We start from the raw sequence: 14,030 nt of genomic DNA, 5'->3' as shown, positions 1-14,030 counted from the left end.
CATGTATGTCGTGTGTGTATGTGTGAATACATGTATGTATGTATGTATGTATATGTATGCATTGATTCATGTTCATCTTTTGTGTTCAAGTTTAAGACTCCGCAAATCAAAGAACTTTCTCACTTTTTTAAACAATTGAATGTTCAAAACCCACTACAGTGGCGTGGCCAGCATACTGTATGAGCAACCTCTGAGTTGCTACACTCCCCACCTCTCCTAGTTGTGTTCCCAACTCTAAGCAAAGTGTTAGTTGTAACTTGTGTTTGTGCTGCTGTTTCTGTTAAGGACTTGGTCTTTAGATTTATCTCAACCTACCAAAGGCTGGAGAAATGGAGTTTGGACGGAGAAAGCCAAGGACTCCAGATACATGAAGGGCAGCACACTTCCCTGTGAACATGGAGGGAGGAGCAGCATTCCTGCCTCACTGGTGGGCGCTCAGCTCCTGGTCTGACATCGTGCTTATATTTCTAGCTCAGTCACTTATGGATTCATCCAGGGTTTGTTTCTGGAATCTTCTCTGATACTGTACTGAGACTTCAAGTGCAAATAAAACAGAGACACAGGAGAACCCATGAGGGCTGCATGCCTGGCCAGTCCTTGCACCTGCCCAAGCTCCTCAATGACTCCAGCATAGACTTGGGTGTCAGAGTACCTTGGACTGACTCTCAGTCAGGAGGTCCTTGCTGAACTTCTCTGTACCCAGGTTTTCTCATCTGTAGAATGGAGCTCACATTCCCTCTTCCACTGTGACCACAAAGCTAACTTACCAAACAGAAGCCTAGTAATAAATCCCAGCACGAAGGAAGTCTGACAATGAGGCTCGCATCTGCACCCTTTCAGCAAACCCGTTACACAGGTGCATCACCTGTGTGATCACCCAGGGCCTCACTCCGTTTCCAGCTTTGCTGTGACCTCTTTAAACACTCTGTACATGGGATGTCACATTTTTAGCATCAGAAAGCACGAAGAGCTGTGCAAAGTCTGCTGAACACGAGAATGGATGTCTGTCTCCAGATTTTCATGTCAGCTCTCTCATGCCACTGTTCTTCATAGCCAGCCAAAGGGGATCAGCTTTAGAGCAAAATTCTACCTTCAGGGGTTTAGTTTTTCCTGGGAGCATAGGGTCTCACTAAATAGCCCAGGCTGACTCCCAACCCATAATTCTTCTGCCTCAGCCTCTCCAGTGCTGGGATCATAGGTAGGTTCTCCCACACCCAACTCAAGTACACTGTGTGGATTCTTACCCTAAGACTGAGAACATCCCAGACCAGTCTCAAAACCTTACACACATTCCCATGCAAATATACATTTCTCAAGGAACGAACTGTAACTGACCAGCTGCCAGCCATCCCAAGGGGGCCAGGAGGTGATAGAGAACACTTCCCCACTCTCTTGAGTCTGCTGTCTGCCCTTCTCCCATCACACCCCTATTCTTTCTGCTCAGCATCTCAGATGGAGAAGTAAACATGTGGCTACAAGGAGGCCCTTCAAAAGCCCTCATGTAGTTCCTTTGCCCAGCTAGGTTCTGTAAAAACTCTCTAGCAATGGGCCTTGGAATTTTAACCACTTGGAAGTGTCAAATCAAATATGATCATTGCCTGCTAACTCCAGCACTGCCCCACCTCTGCTGCAAAGATAAACTCATGCTCTGTAGCCTCAACTCCTGGGTGTTACAGATTCCACTCTTTCCATGTGTTTTGACTCTGCAATCTACACATGTTGTATAAAACTGCAGATGCATCCAGAACCCCACACACAAAAGGTCTTGACCTTCCACGGCGGGAATGGACAAGGAAAAAGACAAGTCAGGTCCCCTGTGGTAGAGTGGATGGTACTAAGCCACAGGGAGGAGGTCAGGGGGAGCGCAAGATTTGGAGTGAAGAATAACTGAGATGCCAATCTTAAGTAGGATTATCAATGAGAAGCAAACAAATGAACAGAGACATGAAGGTGAGGAGGCCATGCAGCTTGCCTATGCAAAAGCTCGGAGCATTAACCACTCTTCACAATGGAGGGAGATCTCTAAAGAGACCGGAGGCTTTGCCCAGCCATGTATCCCCCAGCTTCTCGTCTTGATGCAGCGCCACCTGCAGGCCAATCCTGTTTATAGGTTTACAGCAGTTATGGTTGAGCTTTTGCAGTAGTGAGAGGCTGCTTTATATAGCTGATGGGGTTTTGTTTTGCATTTTAAAATTATACAGGAAGGGTGGTCACATTCAAAATCATCATAAGGAAGGATTCTATGTGGCCAACGGCGGCTCTAGGACTAAAAACTTTAACCACGGGGCCAGCTCTTGTATGCCACTGGTCCAAGACAAGAGAGCTTCATGATTACTAGACAAGCACTCTGCCAACTAATGGACATCTTGGTCTCAAGAGAGGATTGTGACTGCATTCCCCCCAGAGAAATGACAAATGCTTAAGGTGACAAGTATGCTCCTTACATTGATTTGGTCTTTACACATTACATACGTATATCACATTATACTCCAAGAAATATACACGATGATGTGTGTCCACAGAAAATAAACATAAAACAAAAGGTTAGACGGTAAGAAAGGTCACAATCAAAATTTAATACCTAACGGAGCTTGAAATATCAGTTCTGGCTATTGTGTACGCATGGAAGTCCGTAATAATCTGTCCCTTTAGTGGGTTGGGTGCCTGTCTGTCCACCACAGACCCCGCTGAGGCCAAAAGATCTCTCTACAACTTTGGCTTTTCAGCCTTACCCTCCTCTACTCACTTCCCAGAGGGAGCGCCTAACAAATAGGGACAGGACACTGGGCCACTGCTGGAGACCCAGAAGAAGCTCCGTTTTTCTTCTCTTAGGAGCAGATGTTAGGGGAGGAGTCTGAGGGGTTGGGCTTTCTAACATCTTAGAGCCAGTCGCATGCCCCTCGCTTGCATCTGCTTCAGTTTGCTCCTGGAAAGCCTTGTCTCTGTGCTCCTGCAGTGCCTTTAACACACACTCTTGTCTTGAGTCTGGGACAGACGTCTCTCCCTGGCGGATTCTTGGGTACCCTTGAAAAATGAAGCTCTTGCAGAGCTCTGCCTACCCCTCCTGCAAACGAAGTGCCCCTCAACTGCCGGGATCCCACCTGCTCTGCCCATATTCTCCTTCACACAACCTTCAAACTACTCCAGACCACCCAGCCCCCTATGTGCGTTTGTGTATTTGTTCGAGGCTCCGCCTGAGCCTGCTGCGCCCTCGTGCATATTGATGAGGGTGTCTGCGCGTTTTCACCAGCCTACCTAGGTGTGGAAGATGAGAGCATCCGCGTGCATGAGTGTGTGAGTGCATCCGCATGGCTGGGCATTGTGTGCCTTTGTGTGTGTGCGGGTATGTCTCAGTGACTGCAACAGCCTTATCCCAGGCTGAAGGCTGTGTGTGGTGGGCTTCTCCTAGCCAGCCTGCATCCCTTCCAAGTTCAGGGACAGCACCAACGAGCTGGTGGCACTCACAAAGATATTCTCACCCTTCCTTCAGACCCACAGGCTCAGCTCCCTGATCCAAGAAAGCAAAAACCCTTTCAACATTCTCTGGGCTCTAACAGTCGCGACCCCATCCCCCATACCGGGATGTAGAATCCTCTATGTGAAGATGGACTCGAGGCATTGGTGGGAAGCGAGGACAAGTAGCTAAGAGAAGAGTCAGAAGAAAAACTGAGGACGTGCTGGAGGGGAACGGAGCTGCTCAGGGAGAAGCAGGTCATATTCACACCACGCCCCTCCCACAGGGGTTGGAAACCTAGGAGAGCCTGTTCTCCATCCCGGTCTTCCTCCGGGGTTCCCAAGTTAACCCGGTCTTTTCCTCCAGAAACTGAAGCCAGAAAATGCTACTGGGACCGAATTAGGCTAACATCCCACCCGACAGCCGCACCCCCCCCCCAAAAAAAAACCTGCACCGCGCGCGCGCGTGTGTACATATGTGTGCGCGCACGCGTGGACACACACACACACACACACACACACACACACACACACACACACACACACACCATCCAGGAAGCTGCTGATTGGCTGCCGGGAGCAGCGTCCCGGCCCGGGTTCTGAGGCGGGAGCTGAGCGGTCCTAGGAGGGAGGTGCACACTCTGGCTCCAGGAGCCCCTCCCGCGTCCCCTGCGCCCTGCTAGAGAACGGAGCTGCCTATCTAGGAGGGCAGGTGCGCAGCCACTCGAGGACACCAGCCAGGGCTGGAAGCGGGTCCCGCGGCGCGGCGATCCTCCCCAGGGCTGCCTGGTCCCCAGCCGCTTGGCAGCTGCGCCGAGCCCAGCCCGGCGAGGGGCGCGCTCATGGAGCACACGCACGCCCACCTCGCTGCGAATAGCTCAGCTTGCGGCTTGGGCTTCGTGCCGGTGGTCTACTACAGCTTCTTGTTGTGCCTCGGGTTACCAGGTGAGGTGTATGGGGGAGAGGGAGGGAAGTCAGAAACCTCAAGTTGCAGATCAAGGCTGTCCAGAACCTCAGGGATCCCAGACATCTTCTCGAGAAGTACCCTGGAGCCCCCTCCCCCCTTTTGAAAAAGTACAAAGTTTAAACCTTGGTGGCAACTGTGGATGCTTCCAGATCAGGATGAAGGGACATCGTCGCGTGGCTTGTGGCTTGGCTTGGCGGGGACAGTGCTTGTGTGGCTCTGGGGTATTGTGACTTGTGGGTGTGCATCCACTCCAAAGCGTGCCTCTGTGTGTGTGTGTGTGTGTGTGTGTGTGTGTGTGTGTGTGTGTGTGTGTGTGTGTGTGTCGGGGGTCGCATTCCTGAGGGGTCCCAGAAGGTCTTCGTGAGACTTGACTGCAGCTTCTGGGCAGAAAGCCTAGGGAAGGCATCTCTCCAGCTTTTGCCCCACTGTCACCTCAGCTGAGAACACTTCTGCCACACTCTGTACTTCCCCGCCTAAGCTAATGCTACATAAAGCCAAGACCTTGATCATGGCTACTCAGGTTTAAGAGACAATGAGGTGAGCCCTTGCTATCCACTATCCGCCCTAGGGAGTGAGGTGTCTCCTTGTGGCTAAGAAGAATCAAGGGCTGACTCTGGGTCTGGGACGTACGGGGCAACTGTGCAGAGATGCGCACTGGCACCTCAAAGGATGGCAGTCTCCTTGAGTTTATGTCTGCTTCCCCTGGCTTTGCCTCCAGGTCAAGCCCAGTCCTCCCTACCCGGGCAGCTCCCAGTGCTGCAGATGAGTGGCTGACTGGTCCCACATCTTAATGTCCTTTGGAAAGTGAGTCTGAGACTCCTAGCGAATTCCTGAAGAGAGATGAGTTGCTGAGGGAGGAGGGGTGTATGCCTGGGTGATGAGGGAGAGCAAATGGGACTAGGAATAACAGCCCCCATTTCCCCTGTGGTGGGGGGTTGACTTCAGTTGGGGGGATCTTTGGATAATTCTGTCATCCACACAATGTCATGGACATTCCTGGAGTCACCTGCAGACAGAAGAGAGAGCTAGAGACAGAAAGGCTCAGAAAGAGAAAAATCAAGCTAGACTCTAAACCTCCACCACTTATCACTTCTGCCCGAGAACTTGAGCATTCTGGGATCCTGGGAAGCTGGGCTTCAGTCTCCTGGAGATCTGAGAGCCCACCCCTCCTCAAACATTTATGGAATCCAGAGCCCCTGGAAAGATGGTTTCCAACAATCTCCACTCCCAGCACAGGCAAGCACAAGTTCCTAACATGGGCTCCTGTCCCCCATGTAGAGAGATCTCTCTCCCTAACTTACGTCTCCCTAGAAGAGGGGCTCCACCTCTGCTCACCCCGCCAGGTAGGATGTTCCTGGAATTACCTGGAACTGAAATTGATTTCCATCCAGGTTGCACCTCCCCCTCTTGCCCTCCAAAGCCTGTCCCCAGAGCTCTCTATTGGAAAATCAGTTTTTGAGAGGCTGGTTATGTGTGGTGCTTGAGTGAAAAAGAGTCAGAGCCCCTCTTTTTCTCAGTCCCCCCTTGTCAGAGTGCAACCCCCATCCTAATTATTCCATCTCTCCCACTGCTGTGCTAGCCATTCACTCTCTTGGGCATTTTCTAAGCTGGAAAGACAAGGAGGAGGGTGACCTCCTAGAGTCCAAAACAGGACATGAGGTTAGGAGAACAGAGAAGGCTCAGACTGTCAATGACCTCAAATCAAAGTGTCATGAACAGTCACAGTCTAACTCCTATGAGTGGCCATGGTCTTCCCCACCCATAGCTTTGGCACAGTGTACCAGGCACTGTGTTTAGCATAGGGTTAGCCCAGGGCTAAGGGATTTAAGAGAGAGAAGGGTTGAGATTTGAACTTAGACGGTGTGGACGTATTTATAGACTTAGGTAAGAGTTTTGGCCATCTATACTGTGTGCAAACACTAAGAATGTACCAAAGGGCTCCAAAGGGTCTTCAGGGGCCTGAGTTCAGGGAATTCATGAATGGAAGCTTCTGATTTAGAAAAGCAGCTGAATGTGGAAGGATCAAGCTTCCTAGAGAAGAGTGAGGAGGAGATCAGTCTTATCCAAAATTATGAGCTGAAAGCAGTTTTGTTAGCAACTTGGAAGTCTGGTTCAAAGGCAGCGTCCTTGCCATTCTCTTAAAGCAATGGTTCCCAACCTGTGGGACTCAAATGACCCTTTCACAGGAATCACGTATGACCATCAGAAAATGCAACCATTTGCATTATGATTCATAGCAGTAGCAAAATTAAAGTTATAAAATAGCAACAAAAATATTTTTGTGGCTGGGAGTCACCACAGGATGAGGAACGGTAGTATTAAAGGGTCAGAGCATTAGGAAGGGTGAGGACCACTGTTTTAAAGCCATTCAGGGAAGCAAGAGTATCCCGGCAAATGGGAGTGCAGACTGGGGATTAATCCAGCTTTCACCGGAGTCAGGGGTGTAGTGGCTCTGTGCCTCAATTTCTACCTGTAAAGCAGACATTATGAGAGTGGCTTTCCCTGGGATGGCAGCAAAAGTGACAGTTTTGGTGAGGCTGAGGAAGTGATTAAGCATGTGGCTCAGTGGTTGTCACCTATACCGATTGACACCGTGTGGCTGCAGTTATAATTGTCATCCCCTGGGTGGTCAGGAAAGGGGGCTGCTCAGCACAATCAGGGAACCAGCAGAGAGTTCAGGAGGTGCCCAGCAGAGAGCACTTAGCTTGGCACATGAGCCCTGCAAATTCACCATGGTGGTCTCTGCCTCAACCCAGAGTGACCGTCAGTTAGCAAGCCTTTGTCGCCACTGCTGATGGAGAGGGAACCATGTGGAGTTCGATGCAACAGCGGAACATGGACCCTTGCTAATACTGTTGAAAACTGAGATTTTAATTGAGTCACTATTCCCAGCAGTGAACTCACTCCCAAGTTTTCAAATCTCCCCGCGCCTCCCCCCCCCCCCCAGTGCTGTTAGAGATGTGAGTGGAAATGGAGAAGTGGGTGGGGAATGCCTGGATATTTGCCAAGAGGGATCCAGTAATTACAGGAAAGTGGCAGGTGTCTCTGGCCACATACAGGCACACGGTTAGCAGAATGAGCTTGAAAAAAAGAAGCCCCGTGGTCCAGACCCCTACTTTAAGTGATTGTCTGTGGGGATCAATGCAACAGGCCTGGCACAAGTCCAAGGGATTCCTATATGGAGTGTGGGCAGAGCTCACCACTCATGGAATTCTTAGCCTGGCAGTTCCACAGTTTGCCCCAGCAGTAAAATAGGTTAAAAGTCAAGTGTAATTACCCCCGCATCTATTAATTAAGATACTCCATGTAAAAGTAGCTTAAGTCATACCTGTGGTCTCAGCTACTCACAAGACAGGGGGACTTCTTGAGATGAGAAGTTGAAAGGCAGCTTAGCCAGCATAGCAAAACCTCATCCCACAAAACATCCAGGATAGCATCTGGTCCAAAAAGGCTCATTTTACTCAGGGCCTTCTCTATGCCATGTCATTTCACCTACAGATGCATGTGAACCCATTTTATGGCTAAGTAAACTGAGGCACCGAGAAGTGCTGCATCTGCCCTAAAATCATAGCGATAGCGACAGAGATAAACACGCCTGTATGTTCTGTTGAGTCACACTTTCTCTCTTCCACCTGGAAGCTATTTTAACTAACCTTGCTCCCCGAAATGCTAAAAAGACTTAGCAAAGAATATCAGTGCTCCTGCCCTTCATAAAGCCTCATCCGTTTCTCTCCCTCCCCCTTCTTAAGTGAAGAAGATATTTCTCATGTCTCAAGACACAGGAATTAAGTAGGCACACCTAGTGCTGATAGGCTTAGTGGAGATGAAGCATTATTAAAGGAATGGCACAAGGAGGGTGGGAACTATCAACTGAATGCTGGAGGAAGACAGCAAGGGGTGATGGGTGAGCCACCCTGATAAGAAAGGAGCGGTGCAAAATTAAATGGGTTCTGAAAAGTGCCCCAGACATGAAGGAAGACAAGCAGAGTGAGGAAGGAGATGATAGCTTAAAATGGCGCCCCACCCTAGAGGAAGGGAGCTTTCCCTAGCTGCCTCGAAGGGTGATGAGATGTCTCTGGTGGCTGGGATGAGGGGAAGGCAGTCTGACACACCGTAGTTACCATGGTTGTTAACCACAAGTAAAGACATTATTAGCCCAGGACTGGACTGAGCTATGCAGATATGTTTTAATCCACAAACAGCTTGGATTAGAAAAGGTGTAGAGAACAGGCTAAGAGTGGGAATGTGAAAGCTGACCCTCTGGGATATGGCCTGGCCTTGATGCTTGTGCCGTGTGTAACTACGGGCAAGAGACATTAACTACCCCCTGCTTCCGTTTCCCAGCCTTTAAAAATGGGACAGTGATGATAATATTCCATACAACTGTGCTAGGAAGACTGAGCTAAGCACTAGACACACTGTGAGCACAGTAAGCACTCTGTAAGTTACGCCATCATCAATCCAAATGTGGCCTAATTTCCCAATTGGCTTGGTGATGCCAGCTTTACCCTACCATCAAAATAGGACAGACATTACAAGAAAATAGAACTATAAGCGAATAAACAGAAATGCCAACCTGCTCTTAACACATACGTGTAGTGAAAACTCATCAGACGAGCCGGGATTTCTTTATTGGAAAATGGAATCTACAAATAACTCAGGACTTCCATCACACTCAGGGGCCTAAGACTCCGTGCTCCCCCAGTGCCCATGATCTGGAGCCAGGAAGGACAAACCACCTTCCTCGTTCCCATTCAACATGGTACTGGAAGTTTGAGCCAGTCGAATGAGGCTAGAAAGAGAAACGAACGTATTCAGAAATAGATTTCAATAACTTCTATTCACAGATGCTACAATAGCCTTCATAGAAAACTTAAAAGATGTCACAGAAAATCTCCAGTGAACTAACCAGGTGGCTCCAGTGTGTTTGCAGATTCCAAGATTAATATGTAAAAACCTACAACTATCACTATTCACCAGGAAAGAATAATTTGAAATTAAAAATTCGAAAAACAAAAACTTTAACCAAGTTCCCTTGTAGAACTTAAATGCTCATTCCCAGGAAGTAGCTCCTTCTGGGAGCTGAAGAATAGTGGGGGGCCTTGAAACAGATAATGGTACGCACAGAGCTTGAAACCCTCAAATTAAGTGGAGGCACAGACTGACGAGCCTCCCTTCGATCACTTTCTCCTACTTGCAAGTCTTTAATTTCTCACCCCACAGGTGACCACTGCTACTACGCCGTCACTTCTTATGGCCTCTTTTAAGGTATATTAGTGCATTAAGCAATTCTAACTCGGAGAGCTCAGCTCTCCGTCTTAGCTTTGCCTGAAATGAGCACTTTCCACCGTGACTTACCTCTTCTTTTACATCTACCATGGCGATCATTTGCAGCAGAATGCATGAAATTTGGTGTTCCTTTATCCCGCTGTACAGCATTCCTCTGCATTTGTGCATGCGAATTCGTGTGAATTGCTTCCTACCAAAGCTCAGGCGCAAACACACGCGCGCGCACACACACACACACACAGACACACACACACACACACACAGAGCCCTGCATGCTGCACTGAACTCACCCTGTGTCCTGTCTGGGTCATACTCATCACAGTGGACCACAGGACCCTTCATACAGGAGCCAGATAAAGAATAGGTTCAGAATTCTGGATCCCAGGCTCCTCTGGCAATCACTGACTATATGACCTTAAGAGGTCATTTTTGTCGGGGTCATTAGAGCCCCAAGGGAAACAGTTTCTGCCTGAGCTCTGGGTGGAGACATGACCCTTAGATGGATTATAACAATACACATGAGTGGAATCAAACTTATGGTGCAGCTCTACTGGAAGCCGCCCATCATGGCCTTGAGATGGAGTCCAGAGCAATTGCTTTGAAGATCACACCTTCCTGCAGTCCAGTGAGTATCACTTTGGTTCTGGTTTTCAATGTAATGCATGAAAACTAGATATGGATTTGCAGCCCGTGTCTTTTAGGACTTTAAGTATAGGACGCCTCTCTGAGCCTGAGCTCTTCCTTCTACAGCAGTCATCGGTTAGGCCATTGTTTCTGCTATCTTACTGCCTGAATTCAAATCCTGGCTCCTCTACTTAATCATCTGCTACACCTTCTCCAAGCCTCAGCTTCCTCAGCATGGGGAAGATATTAACAGTGCCTGTTCCAAAGGGCTATTTTGGAAATAAATTAAAATGTGAAAATCCTTAGTTCCATTCTTGGCATGCTTGCTCTCACTTGAAGGAAGAGTTTGATAATGTTATTAACCTTCTGGTTCTTACATTGTTGCTGGGATAATTAGGAATAAAACGTACAAGGACTTCTCACAGTCCCTCCTACATGGCTGGAGATCCATAAACTACTGACACTTTCACTGTCCAATATGCCTGTGTGTTCAAGCCATGTCTATGTCCTATGGCCACACTTAATATATGGCTCTTTTCTATAAATACATACTGCTATTCACAATAATGATAAAACTGTTCCCTAGCAAGTCAAAGAAGAACGTTCCTATGAGTTAGCAATAGATGTCTTTATAAGGCCTAATGGGCCTTGCCAAAAGGCTTACCTGGCCTTCTGTGCAACTTTCAGAAATAGAGGAACCAGCAAACATCAGCAAGTAGCACATTTTGTTGCCTGCAGAAAGTATCTAGAATGAGAAAGAAGGGTCCCATCAGCAAACTCCCATGTGCAGCATCCGAGAGACATGGGGAAAGCCTAGAAGAGGATGCCAACCAATCTTAGTAGTTGCTGGCTCTCACATGACACCTACTGTGTGCTGGACATTTGTTAAGGCCCTCCTCATGTGTGAACTGACTTAATTCTTATGATGAGTCTTGAGACCTGCGTATATCATCAACCATTTTCAGGTGAGAATTTTGGGTCACCTACCCAAGTTCTCACAGCGGGGAAATGGCCGAACAGCCCTGCGTGATACTACCCAGCTTTATCATGAAAAAATGATCACACACCACACACACACACACACACACACACACACACACCAAGATGATGATTGGGATGCAAGTAGAGGTGACCACAGGAAGGCCTAGACTAAGTTATCAGAAAGTTTTCTGCCACTTGGCGTTCTGGCCAATAACTCATTGTTGCCAAACTGTTCCAAAACCTAGAGATCCAGATTTATGTGAAACAGCCAATGTTTCAATGTTGGCAACTAATTCAAAATTAAAAAAAAAAATCCTGTGAGCCAACACTTCCTGGGCCAAACCAAACACATCTATCTGCAGGCTTGCTAGAGCCCACCAGCCTGCTGACTTACAAGCTGGGATGGGAAAGCTGCAAGAATCATCAAAAACCACAAGTGTGGATCAGGATAGGAAGCAAAATGTTCCATCTAAGATGGGAATAATTCAGGAGACCCAAAGAAACGGGTGGCCAAAGGAAGGCTTGTCAACTCCCTGACCCAGCAAATTAGCATAAGCTAGAAGAAACTCCTCCAAGAAATACTACAAACTGCATGTTGACTGTCCTTGGAACCCAGATCCACCATTTGGGGGAAACAGAATAGCCCTTCAAACCTCTCAGCATGGGGAATTAGGATGTGGGATGCCAGCCTGTACTAAAATTACAACCTCATGACTCCATGTTGACAGGACTGTGGCAAGTGGCCTCCATGCTCAGTCCATAGAATGGGTGCAATGCCTTTCTCTCAGGACTTAGGACACAGATGCAGTGAGATCACTCAGGGCTAGCACAGGGGATGGTATCTGTCAGTCCATGGCTTCTGGGTAGTTTGGATCTGTGTTTTGTCTTCTTTGCTGAGGTCAAATACGCCCACTTCACAAAATGAGGAGTCAAGGCCTCACCTGAAGCTGCAGGGCCAGAATCAGCAGGGCCTTCAACAGAAATCAGCCTCCTGATCTTGGCTCCCCTTTTTCAGTCAACTGCTACTGATGTCCAAGTGCAAGTAAGTGATCAGGGTAGAGGCAGACAGGCTGCAGCCTATGCACAGTGACCACCTGGCACTGGGGTTTTGTCCAGCTTGCATCTAGAATGGTTTTTAATAGTACCCATGTGTAGCATCTGTTCCTTCTCTTAAACTTCCTGATCCCATCAAAGGAATATCTCAGCTCGGCACAGTGTGTCTTTAACACCCTCTCAGTATGTGCTAAGTCTCCTGGGCCTGGTACCTTGGCTGGCAGTAACATCTGACTTAAATGTAATGATCATCTTGTTCTGTTATTACATGTTTTCCCCAGTGCTAGGAATCAAACCCAGGGCCTTGCACTAGGCAAGTGTCATACCACTGAGCCACACCCAGGCCACGTATTTGTTTTTAAGGTTACCTGTTCTTTACAACAAGGAGGCTGCCTCGTGAGTCATGACTTTATGCAGTCTGACACAGTGACGCCAGCCATGTAAGGCTATCGAGCACTTGACATTGGACGAGTGCAAGTGAGATGCTGAATTTTTTTCATTTCATTTCAATTAATTTGCAATTAAGATCTGATCTTTCAGTTATTAGAAAATAACTGTCTGGTTGGGACAGCTTGGTTATGAATTTATTCATTCAGCTCTGTTTTATGACCTCTAAATACAGGTCACAAAAAAATCAGCACACACAGAGAAATGCAGTGCCAACTGTGAACTACACATTGGATTCTAAAGACTGAGCACAGGAAAAAAAAGTTCAGCATCTCAATAACTCACATGAATTACATGCGTTGGGGGGTAGTTGATATATAGTGTTAAACTTCTGTTTCTCTTTATTTTTTCATTGTGGCTACTAAAATTTAACTGCATATATGATTCATATAGCATTTACATTACATTCTCCATCGAGATGGAGTGTTTTGTTTTCTACTGTGATCCTCACTGCTGTTTCCTGATGATTCTTGCAGCTTTCCCATCCCAAGGTTGTAAGTCAGCAGGCTGCTGGGGAGCATTGTAATATAGAAGTGTAAATCTCGGAGCTGGGCATGGTAGATTGCTCCTGCCATCTCAGCACTGGGGAAGCCGAGGTGGGCAGAGTATCAGGAGTTTGAGGCCAGTCTGCTATACATAGAAGGATCTAAATCAGCCTGAACTAGAAAATGAGTAAGTCCCCCCTCCCTCTTTCTCTCTCCTTTCTTACCTCCCTCCATCCCCCTCTGTCTCCATTTCCAAAAGAAAATAATAAATTTAAGGAAAAAGGACAAATAATTTTCAGACAAAATCCAAAACAAACAATAGGCAAAATAGACTTTTAAATGCAACAAAAATCCCGAGGCCCACAGGTATTTCATCAGGGTGGGTTGCTGTAACAAAAGTATCACAGGATCATATCCTATGGCACTAGAAGTTTATTTTCTCACTATTTTCTGGAGGCTAAAAGTCCAAGATCATGGAACCAGCATGCTCTGACTCCAGTGAGGGATCTGTGCATGCTGCAGACGGCCAACTTCTTGTCAGATCCTTCCAGGACAGGCGAAGGCCAAGAGTGTGCTGGGGTCCTTTTGTAAAGACAGCGATCCTGACTTCCTCCCCTCTCAGGGGGCCTGCCTCTAATATATCCCACTCGGGTGAAGAGGCCAACTTATGAATGTAGGAGGACAAGGACGTTCCCCACAGTAGAACCAGGACTAAAGTCTGGGGAAACTCA

At 47.7% G+C, this 14,030-nt stretch overlaps 1 protein-coding gene across 1 annotated transcript in view; it reads left to right on the top strand.

The window, feature by feature from the left end:
• The first annotated feature begins 4,131 nt into the window (after nt 1-4,131).
• The window catches only part of Gpr139 (G protein-coupled receptor 139), a 45,088-nt gene continuing 35,189 nt past the window's right edge, over nt 4,132-14,030 (top strand). Inside the window, 1 exon segment of the mRNA NM_001024241.2 lies at nt 4,132-4,398. Coding sequence (NP_001019412.1) covers nt 4,296-4,398 — 103 coding nt within the window. The 5' untranslated portion in view covers nt 4,132-4,295.

Source organism: Rattus norvegicus, chromosome 1 (assembly GCF_021556685.1).
Source record: "Rattus norvegicus strain SHRSP/BbbUtx chromosome 1, alternate assembly SHRSP_T2T, whole genome shotgun sequence".
NCBI lineage: Eukaryota > Metazoa > Chordata > Mammalia > Rodentia > Muridae > Rattus > Rattus norvegicus.
This window is presented reverse-complemented; position numbering and strand designations above follow the sequence as displayed.